The sequence below is a fragment of the Atta cephalotes genome, assembly GCF_000143395.1.
Source record: "Atta cephalotes unplaced genomic scaffold scaffold00003, whole genome shotgun sequence".
In the NCBI taxonomy this organism is placed as follows: domain Eukaryota; kingdom Metazoa; phylum Arthropoda; class Insecta; order Hymenoptera; family Formicidae; genus Atta; species Atta cephalotes.
This window is the reverse complement of record NW_012130067.1, coordinates 687,019-704,673: the sequence shown is the minus strand read 5'-3', so window position 1 is coordinate 704,673 and position 17,655 is coordinate 687,019. Positions and strand designations below refer to the sequence as shown.

General features: G+C 28.8%; 4 protein-coding genes across 4 annotated transcripts in view; 2 read left to right on the top strand and 2 right to left on the bottom strand.

Annotated features, from left to right (window-relative positions):
• Window positions 1-548: 548 nt before the first annotated feature.
• LOC105625706 (transient receptor potential cation channel protein painless) lies at window positions 549-3,534 on the top strand. The gene is made up of 2 exons (XM_012207029.1): window positions 549-1,638; window positions 1,982-3,534. Exons 1-2 carry the CDS (start codon window positions 549-551, stop codon window positions 3,532-3,534), a joined length of 2,643 nt encoding a protein of 880 aa, XP_012062419.1.
• Window positions 3,535-4,675: 1,141 nt separating this feature from the next.
• LOC105624568 (gamma-tubulin complex component 2-like) lies at window positions 4,676-10,773 on the bottom strand. Its single transcript, XM_012205930.1, has 17 exons — window positions 10,721-10,773; window positions 10,438-10,596; window positions 10,230-10,374; window positions 9,917-10,088; window positions 9,688-9,831; window positions 9,451-9,605; window positions 9,223-9,351; window positions 8,901-9,080; window positions 8,656-8,830; window positions 8,313-8,506; window positions 7,523-7,733; window positions 7,272-7,440; window positions 7,001-7,175; window positions 6,743-6,886; window positions 6,220-6,297; window positions 5,000-5,154; window positions 4,676-4,757 (listed from the first exon to the last, which is right to left on the bottom strand). The coding sequence occupies exons 1-17, from the start codon at window positions 10,771-10,773 to the stop codon at window positions 4,676-4,678; spliced, it is 2,520 nt and encodes an 839-aa protein (XP_012061320.1).
• A 958-nt stretch (window positions 10,774-11,731) lies between these two features.
• Window positions 11,732-12,604, bottom strand: LOC105625705. The gene is made up of 4 exons (XM_012207028.1): window positions 12,598-12,604; window positions 12,361-12,505; window positions 11,983-12,255; window positions 11,732-11,897 (listed from the first exon to the last, which is right to left on the bottom strand). The coding sequence occupies exons 1-4, from the start codon at window positions 12,602-12,604 to the stop codon at window positions 11,732-11,734; spliced, it is 591 nt and encodes a 196-aa protein (XP_012062418.1).
• Window positions 12,605-14,366: 1,762 nt separating this feature from the next.
• The window catches only part of LOC105624556 (lon protease homolog, mitochondrial), a 5,788-nt gene continuing 2,499 nt past the window's right edge, over window positions 14,367-17,655 (top strand). Inside the window, exons 1-7 of the mRNA XM_012205920.1 lie at window positions 14,367-14,614; window positions 15,421-15,648; window positions 15,773-15,945; window positions 16,108-16,406; window positions 16,805-16,996; window positions 17,080-17,384; window positions 17,462-17,601. Of these exons, the coding sequence (XP_012061310.1) occupies window positions 14,367-14,614; window positions 15,421-15,648; window positions 15,773-15,945; window positions 16,108-16,406; window positions 16,805-16,996; window positions 17,080-17,384; window positions 17,462-17,601 (1,585 nt within the window). The remainder of the gene's footprint in view (window positions 14,615-15,420; window positions 15,649-15,772; window positions 15,946-16,107; window positions 16,407-16,804; window positions 16,997-17,079; window positions 17,385-17,461; window positions 17,602-17,655) is intronic.

The window sequence follows — 17,655 nt, the reverse complement described above, 5'->3', positions numbered from 1 at the left end:
TTTTTATACATATATCTCCTAATCTAAAAAGAATCTCGCATTAACAAAAAATGAAAATTCAGGCAAAAAATGAAAATTGAAAGCTAGATGGTACTTTTTAAAACAAAATGCACAAATTCAATAGCATCTGTTACTGAATTTCGTATTTATTTGATTTCGTAAATAATTTTTCAAATTATTTCTGCATATTTTTTGAATTATTTGTTTTTAAAAAGATACAAGCTAGATAAAATTAACAAAAATTTAATACATATTTCGATTAAGAGAGCTTCAGTTATTTTAATTTTTACATAGAGATGGACATATAGCGCCGATATTTTAAATATCAATATTTTTAGATTATTTTTTTCTTAACATTTTGTACCGATATTTTGTTTTGATTTAAGTTTAAAAAAATTAATCTAATCATGGAAACATCCATTTATCTTGTTAAAAAAAAATAGATGTTAATATTTAAGAATTTTGATCCACAATAATTTCTTTTTTAAATTTAAACAAATAAAAATTTTAAGTGTAAGATTTAAAATGATTTATTTTCAGATAGCAAAATGGATCTCGAAGAGAATTCTCTGCAGGAAAGCTTGCTGAGTGTCTACGAGCCTACTCTAGACAGTGCGCAAGTTTTTTATAAGCTACTATTGGATGCCTTACGATTCAAGAATTTTCGTTTTTTCAAAAAAACTATAGAACATGATTTGATGAAGCAATCACCTATTCTGAATCTCAATTATGTATATCCGAACACGGAAGAAACATGCCTCGACATAGCTAGCAAGAATGGTTTAACAGATTTCGTGGAGTATTTATTGCGTTTAGGTGCGAAGCCTAATAGAGTAAATAAACTACATAATCGCGCTCCTATCCATTTCGCCACAGAAGAAGGACATGTACCCACATTGATGACTTTGCTAGCGGAACCAACAATAAATCCAAATCTTGAGGCGAAACAGCAGACTGCCTTGCATATCGCAGTGAGAAAGAATGATTTGACATGCGCCGGTTTGTTGCTGGAGAACGGTGCTAGCGCAAATATTCCCAATAACAAAGGTTTGACGGCTCTCCATTTGGCAGCGATGAAAAGCCAACGAGATATGGTGGCACTGATATTGGAAAAAAGCCGACAGTGTCCAGACATTGACACTTACAAAGATTACAATGATCAGACAACGCGAGAGGTGATTGAGAAAAAGATGCCGGATATATCATTACCGCCCAAAAATGAAAATCATGAGATAAATGTGCACGATCTTAAATATTACCTGATCACCAACGACGAGACAAATTTCCTAAAAAATATGGAGTTTGTCAAGATAGAGATTCTTCACAGTATAGCCGAAGAGCTGCTGGAAATGAGTGCACAAAGAGGCTTTTACAAAATTACGATTGGAATCCTGGAAAAACTAAAAGGAAAACAGTTTAGCGTGAAAAAAGCCGCGCAAGAAGCCGTTCAGCAGAACGATTATGCAATTCTTCAGGTACTGCTAGAAATGGAACCAAATATAGCAAATGATTTACTTCTGAGTGCTTGTCAGGAACTAGGAATGCCGAGAAAACGAGGAATCGACAATACGCCTGATCGACTGAATTGTTTGAAGTTAATCTTGGAACAAGAAGACGTGAACATTCGTTGCAGTGATAGTAAGTATATAACTATCATAGATTTTATATTGGATGAATTTTTTTCTCTATAGATAAATAAAAACGATAAGAATCAGTTTCACAACTCACGGTTAACGCTTAACGAAGATTCAATTATTTCTCTTTCCAAATTAGAAAGTTTAGAAAGAGATAAAGATTGGGCCTTAATGTGTTGTATTTATCACAAATAATAGACCAAGCATTTTCTGAAATAAATATCTGAATTATGTTCTATTCTTTTAAACGTCTTTTTGCAAGTTTTCTTTATCAATTTTTAATTACCTTTAATTACTAATATTATCTTATTATCATCAATAATATCTACTTATATCTGTTTTAATAGATAAAGGCAACAGTCCATTACATTACGCAGCCAGAGCTGGCTGTCAAGAAGCAGTAATTTTACTTCTCAACCGAGGTAGCTACATCGGTCACATGAACAAGTACAATACACCGCCTATCGCAGATATCTCGGCACACACGCTGTCGCGCTACTTCGATGATTGTTTGCAGACGCGAAAAGATCGAACAAACGAGTACACGATTGAATTTAACTATTGCTGCTTAATGCCGCACGACGTTCTCATTGATCGATATAAAACTCACCGAGCAACTCGCGAAATGGAAGTGTTTAAATACATCGTCAGCAATAGCGGCCTCAAACATCTACTGAAACATCCACTGCTTTCCTCTTTCCTCTATCTCAAGTGGCACAGAATACGACACGTTTTATACGCAAATTTCCTCTTTTATGTGATCTTTTATTTTTTATTAAACGCTTATATCCTGAGCATGACTTATGACACTAGGATAGAAAATGGGATGCAAACTGAAACCAACAATAGATCCGACGTGGCTTCGGGAAGTACTTCGCGAATTATTTGGAACCAACAAAACAACTTTCTTTGGGCCTCCACCACTGTGATGTTGCTATTGTTCATCCTCCGAGAAATTTTTCAACTTGTTTCCTGTGTTAGACATTATCTAATGAGCTCAAGGAACTGGTTGGAAATCGCATTGATTACGCTCACTATCGCTTTGTTGTGTGGCGCGGGAGTTCAAATCGGTGCTGTGGTAATCTTACTGTCGGCCTGGGAATTGGTGATCCTCATCAGCCAGCATCCACGCTTGTCCACCGGCATCGAAATGTTCCGGACCGTTTCACTCAATTTTATACGCTTTCTGTTTCCCTATCTGTTTCTTATTTTCGCATTTGCTCTGGCCTTCTATACACTCTTCAAAAACGGCAACGATACGAATTTCCCTGATCCTGGTCTTTCACTTTTCAAAACTGTCATCATGCTCACTGGGGAGTTCGATGCTAATGACATTCCGTTTATTTCGCATCCCGTTTGGAGTCACATCATATTTATGTTATTTGTTTTCTTTATTGCTATCGTATTGTTTAATCTGCTTAATGGTTTGGCAGTCAGTGACACTGCTGAGATTCTATGTAAGGCCGAGTTGGTCGGACTTATTTCTCGAATACGTTTAGTTACCTACATTGAAGATGTAGCAGTTGGCGAACCTTTCAAGCACTGCGTTCATTGCAATTTGCGACTGTCTTGGAATCCTTTTGGTTTTCTTGCTAAGAGAATTCTTTTGTTTCCTCATTTCCTAAGAGATGGTAAAATCATTATCAATCCACATGATAATCTGGATATTTATGATAATAATAGATATTATGGAAAGAATGTTCACAGTGCATCTGTAAAGAGCAACAAGCAATGGACTACCGTGAGAATGGATCCTGACATAATTAAAAAAGCTAAACGTACTATTTGCAATAAGAATCAATTGACGGATAATGAGAGGATCATGATTACATTGGATAAACTACAGCAGAAATTGTGTACAATAGAGAAAAATCTGAAAATTACAAAGTGTGTAGAATAACAATCGATAATAATTTGCAATACTATATATTTATAAAAAGAAGTTAATGAAAAATATTCTATTTTTTATATTCTAATATCCAAAAATTTTCAGTTTAAATAATAATATATTTTTTAATTGAATGACATTGAAATGGATTTAAAAAATCAAGAATTTGGCTATAATAATCGTTTCAAATAGTATTTGGTATCTTGACTCAATATGTTTTGCCAATGTTGATTGTGTGATATATGTTTCAATCTGACATCTCGTTTATACATGATACATCAAGTTGGATATTATAAAAACAAGATTACATGGAACGTATCTTAACAAAAAAAAGTAAGCTAACAACTACATATTTCTCCTACAATTCTAACAGACTATAAGCTTCTGGAAACAACTATCAGTTCTATCATCTTGTAATAGCGTACATCTTTATGGAACAATCTTATAAAAGCCAATCTCGCTTCAAATGACTACCAAACGTGAACTATGCGTCCTTTCTGGCTGAAATTTGACCTGAAGGGGTTCGAAGAGTAGATATCGCGTCATCAAATGGATTGTAGCGCCATTTCATGGAAATTTACCAAACTTATCAAACGACCCACATATATAAGAATATATGTATCATTAAATAAAAAATTAATTGCTTAAAAAAAGATAAAAAGGTTTTCCCAAGAACATTCCAATTGCATTATTTAATTTTATTAGTACCTTAATCAATTCTATACATTTTTTTTTCTATATAATAATAAGATGATATTTCTAATATAAAAAACTTCCTAATATAAAAATATTTAAATATAATTAATGATAATAATAATATCCAATATTAAAACATTAAATATAGATTAGTTTTCTATGATGAATGAACGCAGCTATTTTTGTACATATATTTAGATTTAGTTAACATCACGTTTTTAATGCGTTTCCTTTTACTATAAGCATTTGGTACCTTACCTCTGTAAGCAATATCTATAACGGTCTTGGATAATCAAGATTGCTCGCAAAGCGAAAATTTTGTTTGTAACTCTTTTTATATTTAAAGCAAATTACAAATACATTTTTGTTGAGATGATCTTCATCTTTCATCTTTCATGTATACATATGTATATGTCTCTGCATGTGCGTGCAAGCAAAGATAAAAAATAATGTATTGTTAACCAGATATATCCTGTGCGTCGGTCTTCTCTCTTCCTCGACGTATCAATATATCGGTGTAAAACATATTGAAGTCAAGCCTAATTTAAATATATCATTTAAAATTATTATTTATATAACTTGATTTTAAAATTGATAGGAAATATATTGATATAAAAATTATATGCATTTAATAGAATTTATATAATTGTTAATAGAATTGTTAATAGAATTTATTTCTGGTAGGATTCCGATTGATCACATTTTGATTGGATTTCAGCAAAGCTACTTTTTACACGTAAAAAAATAATTTGTTTAAAAATTATATACATAGAAATCTTACCGACATAACACATTAAGTAATTTCTCATTGTTATTATCACAACCTAAGTCACAAATTCGGTCTAGAAGTCGTGTCAATACTTTGGTAAATTTCTCATCTAACGATACGATTGTTTCTTCGAAACTTCCATCTTTTGCTGTAGAGCTGTTCTCAATCTATGAAAAAATATAGTCAATTAATATATTACATAAGTGTATATAACACAAATAAAATTGTAAAGCAATTTTTTAAAAATAATGAAAATGTGATGATACATCATATCGAAGTTTTATTTAAATAATGTCTACTTTTAGCAAAATATTTATTTTGCAACTGCGCACCGAAATTATGTTACTTTACAATTGTTGAAAATTTTTTTTCGCACTGATTGAATTATACTTTTAGATCTGAAAGTATAATCCAATCAGAGTGAAGAAAACTTCCAACAGTTGTAAAATAAATGTTTTATTGAACGCGGTTGATAGATAATAAGCAAATAACTGCAATAACAAATTATTAAGAATCATGCCTTTTACGATTAATTATAAAAATATAATTATTATCCTTTCTTAAAATTGAATATAAATACATATCATTATAAATTATAACTCACTACAGTGTACAGTGTACACACTCATGCGATGTAATGTTTCAATATTTTTTAATATAGATTTTTAATTTAATATGACGAAATATATATAATTTAAGATAAAATAACAAATATTAAGATACTATAATATTGTTTTGTACTTAAAGATGCAACGGATATCTGATATCCGGTCTATCTGACCGCTTTTTTACAATCCGACCATACGGCCGAACAATTCAACTGTCCGGCCGGATTGTGAAAAAGTTGGACTATAAGTGCGCCATAAATGCCGTTTCCTATTTACTCTGCAATAAATAAGGTTATAATAAATAGAATTATAATAAAGAATTACATTGAAGAACTATATTGCCGCCATATTTGTCTCCATGTCCAGATTCTGATTAGAGGATCTTTATATTTTTTATACGATTTATAGGGTGTTCGGTAAGATTAATATTTATAAGATTAATATTTATAAAATATAAATTGTAACATGCAAATAAATAATATACATATATATATATATACACATCATAGTCACATGTTCTTAATAATAATGATCTTTAACAGATGTCATCCGCAAAGAAATGTTCTTCATGACTCTAAGACTACAGAGATGCATTCGGACGAGCTTAAAGCTTTGAAGGTATACCTCATATTCATAGATATCTTCCTGACAGGTACCGATCATGGATGTCAATTCAGCATCAATGTAGTAGCGGCTCATACGCTTAACATTAGTAGAATATTAACACTTAGTATATCAAAACTGAATATATCAAACTCTCAACCATTATAGTTTTTTCTTTCCCACTATATATCTTTATTAGTTATTTCTTAAATGTTATTTATTTTATAAATAAAATTTTATCTTTTAAAAATAGCTTTAAATCAAATATCACAATTCAAGAAAAATATTAAATCAATCTATAAAAAATATGTTTAAATTGCTACATAAATGTTTTATATAAAACTATTATACAAGGGAAAGAACATGAGACATAAAATTTATGTATTAGTATATTCAGAAATGTTACGTATTAATATAAATAAAGCGGTATAACGAATCCAATTGAAATAATAGTCGCAACTAAAGAAAGAGATCGTTAGTTATAATTCTATACATGCAATGAATTAAATAATTACTAGAAAGAAATATACAACAAAAGGTTCACCTGCATGAAATTGCAGAATTCTACACATATGGCGCATACACCGGTGATACAGCTAAGAAGATCAGGGTCCGTTAACATACATTCCTTCAAATAACTGTCTTGCAAATCTTGATGCACACTCAGTACATCATCAACATTACTAACCTGATATTAGTTTATCAAATAAATATGTAAAGTCAAATATAAAATTTATGTATTTTATTGACATAAAAAATTAATATTGTATTTTCTAAATAAAAATTAGAAATTAATCATCACCTTGCTCATCTTATTTATAAATTTTAACCAATTTGGTTCCACGACTTCTACCATCATATAATATTCCAAATGCTGTACACAATCAAGCATTCTCTGTCGTAATGAAAACGCCTGTCTGTAAGCCATAGCCACTTCGTGCGTGAAAGTCTTCGCTATTTTATTGCTGATCCATACTCTATAATCCATCAAATTAAAAAATTTTACTATTTTATTTTCCTTATTTTAAAATTTTGCTATGGATATAACTCGTAAATCTGTTAAAATTATTCACCTGCATAAGAGTCTCTCAACATATTTGCAATAAAATAGATGTCTAAATAACATTTGATAACAAGCTATGGCCTTTCTATTAATAATTAAAGAAACTGGCCATTTAACATCGTAATTGAAGACGAAAGCTTCTAAACCGGTCAAAACTTTTCCTGCTTGAAAGCAGTACTCTGCAAGGAAGATTAATTTTTGTTATATTAATTTTTTTTTATTTAAATATAACTAGGTAAATATATACTTTTAATGAAATACCTTTCTCATCTCTAGTTTGAATGGAGAGTATTCTGAACATTTGATATTGTAGATCGTATGGAAGTAATTCCGGCTTCAGATCATCTTTGTAGGGATCTGAATCTGCAGTAGACATTCGCAAAGCGACTTCGAGAAGAGATGCTAAACGATGTAGAACAATATCATACATACTCTTGTTCAATTCAGCCTCACAAAGATTCATAAATTGGACCTAATTGAAAATTAGACAAATATTTTATTATATAAAGAGTAATAAAAATGTTGAGAAATAAATATTTAGTAGCTTCTTAACATTTTTAAAGAAAAGGAATTCAATTTTAAGCATAAAAAAGTATAGTCAAAGATCGTTCAAAGGAGCAATGGAAATGATTTATGTTCATTAAGACTCTTTTATTAAGACTTATTTTTTATTGTTCTATATGCTCTTAAAGTCTGATGATTCTTTTTTAGGGTCACTCTGTATTTCATTTCTCTGTTTAAAATTGCACAAACAATAAGAAATGTTGATGTATTTACAGTAATGATGAAAATATAAATTATAATATTGAAAACTTTTATACTTTAAACTCTTTAAAGCTTTAATATTAAATTCTTGTTAATGTTTATATTACTATTATTTCAAAATGTAATATTATCTATAATATTATCTATAATATCTATTCAAATTATAATTATCGTAAATCTTTTTACCCAAAAGTCAAAAACATGACATAAATATCTAATAAAATTTTTAATAAAATAAATAAAATGAAACTAATATTTAACAGCATGTAACTTATTATTAGCTTACCACAAAATCTCCTTGGGCAAGAAGAAAATAACTCTTTACACTACGTAGTCTACCCATCAGATCATTTTCCTTCATAAGTACCTCTAATAATTTTCTGGCAGCTTCTGAATATGCCCTATCGATAGCAGCTATGTATTTCTGTCCTTGATACTGATAACTTAATGGTTCTTGTTTTCCCCATTGCACTGTTTTACCTACATATAAATTTATTAAAGTTATAAAATAATTCGTAAATTAACAATTTGCAAACTAATTGATCAAAAATATGATTAACGATTATTAAACCAACGCTTTATTTATCTTTTAATAATAAATACGATTATATTATTTTACATTAACATACCACATTGTCTAATCACATTAAAATATTTTCCTGTTCTAAGTATAGTTTGTGCATGTTCATTCAAGAATACAGGTATTCTTTCTAATCGCATAGTGTACCTCTTTTCCCAATAATCTGCAGAATAATCCACGGGAAGTTCTTCCCTTTGAATTAACTCGTTATCTTCTACAAAGAACTGATAAATAATGGATAAGTATAAATGTATTTATAATGTACACCATAAAAAAAATTGACTTAATACTAACTTCTTGATATGGATCGCATATCACTCCTTTGTAAACCCACTTTTCTAAAATTTGCATATATGGCATGCTCGCCGCTTGCATCAGATATAAACACAATTCTTTAGACTTTGCTTCACCACTGACATTGTTTAATGTTTGCTCATGCAAAAGGCTCAATACTTTGCCCCCTCTGGCGTTCGCCTAATATCAAATGCTTTACATCATATTATACTTCTAATGTTTTAGTTATAGAAAACACAATTTATATTCTATAATATTCTACATGTATATTTAGAAATAAAGGTAATTAAAATTATTTAATTAACTGATATTTTAGACTAACCTTACATATTGTAGATGTAATTTGAGAAAGTATGGACATTGTAAGCATAGTGGGTTGAATATAAAACCATAGTTTCTGCAAACTTAATTTACCATGAATATGTTCTGTTTCAAGTTGCACGACAAAGAGCTAAAAGACAACAAAATTGATGTAAATTAAAATATAGAGATAAAAATATATCAAATCTTTGACTTCTCTTATCAAATTGTAGATGGCAATTTATTATACCAAGTAATCCTTCAGTAGAGATCGTATAGCTCCTCTCAAAGCATGATTGACTTGTCCATCATCCGGTGAGACCTTTTCTTCAACAAATCTCACTGTCATGGAGTAATAGGAAGCTAAAGGTAATATCTGTTGCGCTAATTGCTTAAATGATATACCTAACGGCAAAATTCAAAACATTTAATTTCATATTTGTAATAATTATTACTCGAGATTAAAATTTCTAACATTCTTTCTTACCAACATCCGATGATATATTGAAAGTCTTAACGCCATAAGGACTCGTTAATGGTTCCGAAACAATATATGATCCATCTATTCCTTTCAAACAATATAAAATATCCCAAAGAAGGATAGACTCCTGAGAAACAATTGGTACAACTTCTATAAAAAATTAAATATTTTAGACATGCACATTTCATCATTTTTAAATCTTGTGTTTGAAAGAGAGAAAAAATTATTTACAAACTTTGATAAAGTGCTACAGTGGTGTCACTGTGAAAATCCCAAGTTATTCGTGGACGTTCTATTACCCAATTATGCTTCACTGAAGTACCATCACTTTTCTTATTGATCGAACAAACTTGCTGATTTAATTTCTTTCCTCCTTCTACAGCAGCTTTAATAACAGTTTTGCAAATCTATTGAATTAAAAAAATTATATGTATACATATATTATGTAAAGACAAAGTAATTAATTAAATTATATAACTGAGGGAAATTTCATTAAAGATTACTTGTTACTATATTACTATATTACTTGTTACTATATTATACAAGACCTTTGGCAAGTCTTCTTGTGTAATAGTCGGATCCTTTAGAGAACTAGTCGTGGCTCTCGGTAGGGATCTTGACAAGTATTTCTTCAGTTCGTCATCTTGAGATATCAATTCTAGAGTCTGTACAAATGGACCAAGTAAATCTACTCTGAAAAAATACATTTTTTGTTGTTTTTCTTCTGAAAATTACAATGTCTGCTTTAAAACTAACTTTTTTGATTTTAGTTCTTCATATTTTTGTATAAATAATTCTGGTACGGATGAAATCTTGGCAAGGTGCTGAATACAGCTGTGAGGAGCAACCACATTTAATGTTGTCAAGCTTTCTTTTTGTAGCTTTTCCAAGTGTCTCTCTGGAGCAGATTCTGAACTAAAAAATTACACATATTTGTTGCGAGTAATAATTTAAAATAAATGTAAAATAATGCGACTTGACAAATTTCTTTAAATCTACATAATTTTGCGAGTTATAAAATATGAATTTTACCGCTTACCCCAATAATTCAATCAGCTGCACTATTAAATGATGTAATTTAAATTCACTCATTGCGCTTTTGATTACTCCAAATGTCTCTCAATTGTAACACTCGTTGTTAAATAAATTTAATAGTATTGTACAAAGTATACAAATATTTATTTAAATTTGAATAGAAGTAATCATTTTTAATATACGCATTTAAATTTTAATCTCTTTACGTGTTTAAAAGCTTCTTTGATAGGTTATGATTATTTTCGCGTCATCTGATGAGAACTTTGTCAACTTATCTCGCGGGAATATTTAAATTCCACATAATAACCGACGTAACAAATGTATGTAAAAATTATATCAAATTACAACATTATAACAACAAGATATATCAAATGTTGTTAATTTAAATGATTTAATTTTCTTTACAATCGTTTATTTTCGGAGTATCGATTACTTACTGATGAAATAAAAATTCCAAAATTTCAAAAACATGTAAGTATATTAGTTTATATATTTAAATAAATAATAAAATGTTCTTAATAAATACAACTTATATAATTTTAATACTACAACAAATTGTTAACAAAACATTGCGTTGAAAAATGATACAAGTAATACAAAAAATCATATTTTTGAGATGATAATAAAAAATTAATCCTAAAGACTGTTATAATATATATTTTTGTCGAAATATACCACACATATATTGTCGATATATTGTTTATATGGAAAAATATCAAAAATTTTAATAAGAATTGAAATTTTGTTATATATTTCATTATATTTTAACGTTGTGGCTGTATTTTTGAACTCATATAATTGAAAGTATATATAATTATAACATGGAAAGAGAAATAAAATTATGTATATTAACTAATAAAACATTGTTCCAATTCAGAAAGAATTTTAAAAATGTTCTACTGAAAAAATTGCTAATTTTGAAATGTGCAACTTTTCTATTAATACGACGAAATGTTTTAAAAAAACAATGTAAATTACAAAATTATTTTATATTTATGTAAATTAAGTTCATGAATTACAAGTTGTCTTTTTGAGGAGGTGTAAAGTATTGCATATCGTTGTAAATTAGCCGCTCAATTTCTATTTCGGTAACAGTTTTTGCATTCCCTGCTATTTCTCCCATCAACCCATCATTATTTTGCATTTTTGAAGTTAGATGGAAAATCAGTTCATTCGAGTTGCTGAAAACAATATCAACTCACAATCAAACGATCGATTGATTGTAAATCAAAATATCTAAATTGTAATATCTAAATTGATATATACCTGGAACTCATATCGCTGTTATTATATTTTGTAAATGGGATAATTTGTGGAGTAGTGTAAGTTAAGCAATTCTGATTGCTAACGGAAATAATGGCGTGCTCAGCCTGCTGCAACTTTTGTGAAACTTCTGTATACGAAGCTTTCCTTTCGTCGACAGATTTTTTAAATCGTTTCATCAGATTTTGATCTTCGTCGCTGAATGCACACTTTTTTTTTCTTGATATATACGATTTGCTTTGCAAATTTCTTATGTTATAATTTTCTTTATCTTGCCTGTTCATATCAATTAAAACATCGACTTAAATAAGAAACTATATGTTCATACGCAAGTAATTATCCATATGCAAATTAGTTGTTAAATTAAAAAATTGATGTTACGTTTTATAATTTTTATCAATAATCGTTTTCATATTTGAAATAAACTCTTCATCATCGGCGTTTTCTGTATCCTCTACAAAAATGACATCAGTAGTCTGCTTTTTCGTTAAATTGTTTCTATGTATGAAACCTGAACTTATTTCTCCTGTATAGAAACAAATTCGTATCTTAAGCAGAATCTTAATAATAAAAATATGTATGTATCATTTTCATGGCAACTATAATAATATAATTTACCTGTCATAGAGAGTGAAATATTTTTGTAATCAATAATATCATTATCATTATTTATTTCCTCATTGTTTTTTGTTTTTGTTGCAACAAGTTGATGTGTTTTATAATATGAATGGTTGCTATTACTTGAAGATTGCGAAATCAAAGGTTTTTTATTTATTCGTATATCGCGGATAATTTTATCCATAGTTTAATAAAAAGCTGAATATAATATCTGTATGAAATTTTAAAAAATAAAATATATTTCCTCCACCTTTGGACAATTATTCTTCTAATAATTTTATACATTATAAAAAATTATGATAGCAGTTATAAAAGTAAGTAACAATAGTTAATTAAACAATATCCAGCATAAAATTTTTTTTCTAAACTTTCCAGAATAAGAAATTATGTTTTATTTCCCTTTTATATCCTATAAATTTATAAGTTTCATATAAGTTTCATTTTACATTATATGAAAATTATTTTTATTAATAATTTATATATAATATATTTAATTATTATAAATGTACTTATATTATACAAATAAATTTATAATTAAATATATAATCAAATTTAATTTAAGCAATTTCAATTATAATTAAATTATAAAAAATATACTATAATAATTTAAATGTTAAAATACCAAACATAATTTAAATTAAATTATTTATTTTTATTTTATTATTTAATTAGAGTAGTTTCATGCAATGTATAATATAAGAATTCAAAAAGTATTAAGTAAAACATTTTTTTCTTATACGACATGAATCCTGAAAAAATGCATTAAATTTTATGCTGCATAATAATACTGTCTAATTAAGTGTAACTGTCTAATTACAGTGTAAAAATTTAAATATATTTTAATATTTTATTTAATTTATATTTTAATAATTTATATAAAAACTTAAATTTGTGTGTATGTGTGTGATTGCTACAAAACTGTTTTAAAGTTGCTACAAAATTTCGTTATTATTCGAATATAGAAAACAAAAATTGATAAAAGTATTACAGAAATACAATTTACATGAATAAGCGTTTTGTAATTGAAACAGATAGACAGAATTCATAAAAGAAATTTAGGATTCTTTTTTTTTCTCTAAGTGGACTTCCGACCCACAGAGGCAGGTCAAAGTTTATCATATAAATTGAAAGGATTCAACGATATGTGAAATATTGAATGACTCCAAATGATTCGAAATTAGATTTAGCTTACTATCAGTACAAGGGCTATGTTCCAAAATTGACTGCCTATACTTAAAATCTACAGTGATGTAACATAACGTAAACTGTCGCATAGTAGCAGTAAATTTGGAACACAGCCAAGAAGTTGGCAGCACATTAAAAATTAGAACATGCGCAGCTTTGCAATTGTTATAAAATTCTTCAATTGATTCTTACTTTTGGTTCCTTATGGATCTAAATGTATAAACCAATCATATTGAAGAATTTTACAACAGTTGTACAAGCATTCTCTGCTGAACGCACGAATGCACGATTCGAAACAAGATTTTCTCCTTTTGGTTTCCCATTTCTTGATTTTTCGACTCAAAAAACAAGGTTTTAGCTTTACGTGTCGAAGTTACGCAAAACTGACGCAAGATCACGTAAGATGGCACAAGGCCATGTCCTTTAGGTTAGGACTAAATTCCGTATTCTTGTATGCATTAGTTTATGTGATGTTTTAACCTAACAGCCTCCAGTTCATTGTCTTCGGCCACGATTTAATTTTTACAAGAAATCAAATAATACGAGAGAAAAGGATTTATGAGAATTTGCGACAGCTTCGGAGGATGCGACTTGTGATAGCGATGAGTTCTAAGTTGCCAGTGATCCTGCGACAGCGCAGTGCAACCACGCGCTTATTCTACGGAAACCGGTCGCCTTTGGATTATCGAACACCGTTGCCAATTTACACCAGACTGACACGAACTGAATGCCCGGGTTATAGGTCAGGATTATTTAGAATCACTCGGATTCACCCCGCATTGACGTCGGTGAGATTTTTCACGAAGAGATTCTCTGATCGAGATCCTCCGAGGTAAATTGATTAAGTATATAGTTCCCAGAGAATTAAAATTAAAAATAAAATCAAAGAGCAATGTGCTAGGCAGTTATGTTTTTTGAAAAAAGAAAGTGTATTAGTTCAGGAAATATTTCTTGAACGCTGCAAATTGTATACAAAAATCATAATCTGATTAATAGGTATAAAAAGTGTATATACAGGTTGTCTGTCACTTATTTTCAATCAATTTGATTAGACAATTAAAAAATATATATTGCCTCCTTTTTTATTAGTAAATTAAAACAAAAGTCAGGAAGGAACGATACTAAGTGTAATATAATACACGTTTCAGTTAATTTACTAATATATGGAATAAAGGTTTTTTCTTGATTTTTACTTGGTCTTTATCAGTTTTCACATGTAACATATTAAAATTTAAAAAAATATTCTACATATAATTTGTTACATTTCTTTAGTTGGGACTTTTGAAATTACTACGAAGGAACCAACTATAAATATTATTTTATCAATCATCAAAAATAACTAACTTCATGAAGATCATCAAAGCGTTATAATTTAGAATGTGATTTTTTTCAAGGATTGTGAAATAAAATGGCATTTGATTATGTTAAGAATCATTTCAACAATATTTTTTCTTTAATCAATAATTTTCTGTCAAGTCTGAAAAATAATTTTTTTCTCTTTCTGAAAATCTTAATTTTCTTTCGATTGTATTAAGGAAACAATATCTTATAAATATATTGACTGTAAGTACCTAAAATATATTGTATCTAACTTTTGAAAATGTATCGTTTTTTATTTTATATATACGTGTTGTTTAGTGATGGGAATGGAGAACAGTCTGGAGATTATCCTGCTTCACTTCCTGCAACTGTAGTGGTGCCTGAAGTATGGCCTCATGTACCAGTCATTGCTATCAATAGAAATCCAGTATTTCCCAGATTTATTAAATTAATTGAGATTAGTAATCCAGTTCTGATCGATTTAATACGTAGAAAGATAAAGCTAAATCAGCCTTATGTGGGAATTTTCTTGAAGAAATCTGAAGAGTAAGTTTCTTCAAATTATTCTCTAGCATTAATTTATATTGACATATATAATGTCAAAATTAATAATTATGTGATATATGTAGTGTAAATAATTTCATTTCTAGTATGTCATTTATTCATACAGAAATGAAGCTGATGTCGTTCTAAGTTTAAATGATATTTATCCAATTGGAACTTTTGCTCAAGTACATGAGGTACAAGATTTAGGAAATCGATTGAGATTAGTGGTTATGGCACATAGAAGAATCAAGATCGTTAATCAAATTTTCGAAGATGCCAATCCAAAAGTAGAACACGGTACGAAAAATATATTTAATTATTGTATTTTCATATTGCAACAAAATCACATTTTGTAGAAATTTAATGTTCTGTTAATTGATAAAAATTTTCTTGTTTAAATTGGCATGGCTCTGTTCTTCGATCATCTTGCTTAAATATTGTCCTGCCTACTTTATACAGAGATGAAACTGACATTTCCACTATTAAATACTACAATTACCGTTCCTGTAGACGACGCAATGACCAATAACAAGATTAACCGGAGATCATTGCGTAAAAAAGGAGAGAATAAAATTGAAAAAATAGAAAAAGTCAGTGAAACAAGCTTTACGGAAATAAAACCGCAAGTACATGCGCCTGAAAAGAATACGGAAAAACCATTAGTTTCATCAATTCCTCAATCTGATAGTCAACCTATATTAATGGTGGAAGTTGTAAATATCACACATGAAAAGTTTAAACAAACTGAGGAGATTAAGGTAATATACAGAATGATATTAAAAAATGTTCGCAATATTGTGAAAATAGCCATTTTCATATTTTATTTAAGTTAATGAACAAATCCCCCCCCCCCCATTTCCCACCTTACTTATATAAATACTAAGTAAAACAACAGAACAAACAAAAATTAATAACTGAAAAGAATGATAATGTTTACTAAAGTTTATCTTGTCTTACTCAATATTTTCTTTTTGATAAAAAAGATTTTTGTTTTACGAAAAAATTGATTACATTATTTTGAAAACAGTTCACTTTGAATGTATCTTGTTATTACAATATTAGTAACCAAGATAACCAAGATAATCAAGATAATCAGTAATAACATTACAAAATTACAATACCAGAAATTTTATCATCAGAAATATTTTTTAAACAGGCACTGACGCAAGAACTTATTAAAACAATCCGAGATATAATCAGCATGAATCCTTTGTATCGCGAATCTTTACAACAAATGCTACATCAGGGACAAAGAGTTGTGGATAATCCTGTTTACCTTAGTGATTTAGGTGCTGCCTTAACTGGAGCAGATGCACAGGAATTGCAACAAGTTTTAGAAGAAATGGATGTAAGTACATTATTGATATTACAGCATGTACACAATTTCTATATATATTTATGGAAAATATTAAAGTAATATTTTATTTATAGATTCTAAAAAGATTGAGATTGTCACTCGCACTTTTGAAAAAGGAATATGAATTAAGCAAGCTGCAACAGAAAATTGGTAAAGAGGTTGAAGAGAAAGTAAAACAACAACATAGAAAATATATTCTTCATGAACAACTCAAAGTTATTAAGAAAGAATTAGGATTGGAAAAGGATGATAAAGATGCGATAGAAGAAAAATATAGAGAAAAAATAAGACAAAAGACAGTTCCTAAACCAGTTATGGATGTGTTGGAGGAGGAATTGAATAAACTTTCCTTTTTAGAAAGTCATAGTAGCGAATTCAAGTGAGTATTAAATATCATAAGTGTGTTATGTATGTTGATGATTTATATAAATTTTATATAAATTTTGTATTTTTTAGTGTTACAAGAAATTATCTCGATTGGCTTACATCTATGCCATGGGGTGTGACAAGTACAGAAAACTTAAATCTTCAAGATGCCGTCAAAATTTTAGATGAGGATCATTATGGAATGGATGATATAAAGAAAAGAATACTTGGTACACAAATGCAATTTTGTATATATATATATATATATATATATATATATATAT

Coding starts and splice junctions, on each gene's coding strand:
- LOC105625705 (XM_012207028.1), bottom strand. Junction 12,256..12,360: donor ATTGATAAAAATTATAAAAC/GTAACATCAATT, acceptor TGATATGAACAG/GCAAGATAAAGAAAATTATA. Junction 11,898..11,982: donor AACAGCGATATGAGTTCCAG/GTATATATCAAT, acceptor TATTGTTTTCAG/CAACTCGAATGAACTGATTT.
- LOC105624568 (XM_012205930.1), bottom strand. CDS start 10,773: ATGAGTGAATTTAAATTACATCATTTAATAGTGCAGCTGATTGAATTA. Junction 9,352..9,450: donor CTCTACTGAAGGATTACTTG/GTATAATAAATT, acceptor GTTGTCTTTTAG/CTCTTTGTCGTGCAACTTGA. Junction 5,155..6,219: donor AAGATATCTATGAATATGAG/GTATACCTTCAA, acceptor ATTTTTTCATAG/ATTGAGAACAGCTCTACAGC.
- LOC105625706 (XM_012207029.1), top strand. CDS start 549: ATGGATCTCGAAGAGAATTCTCTGCAGGAAAGCTTGCTGAGTGTCTAC. Junction 1,639..1,981: donor GAACATTCGTTGCAGTGATA/GTAAGTATATAA, acceptor CTGTTTTAATAG/ATAAAGGCAACAGTCCATTA.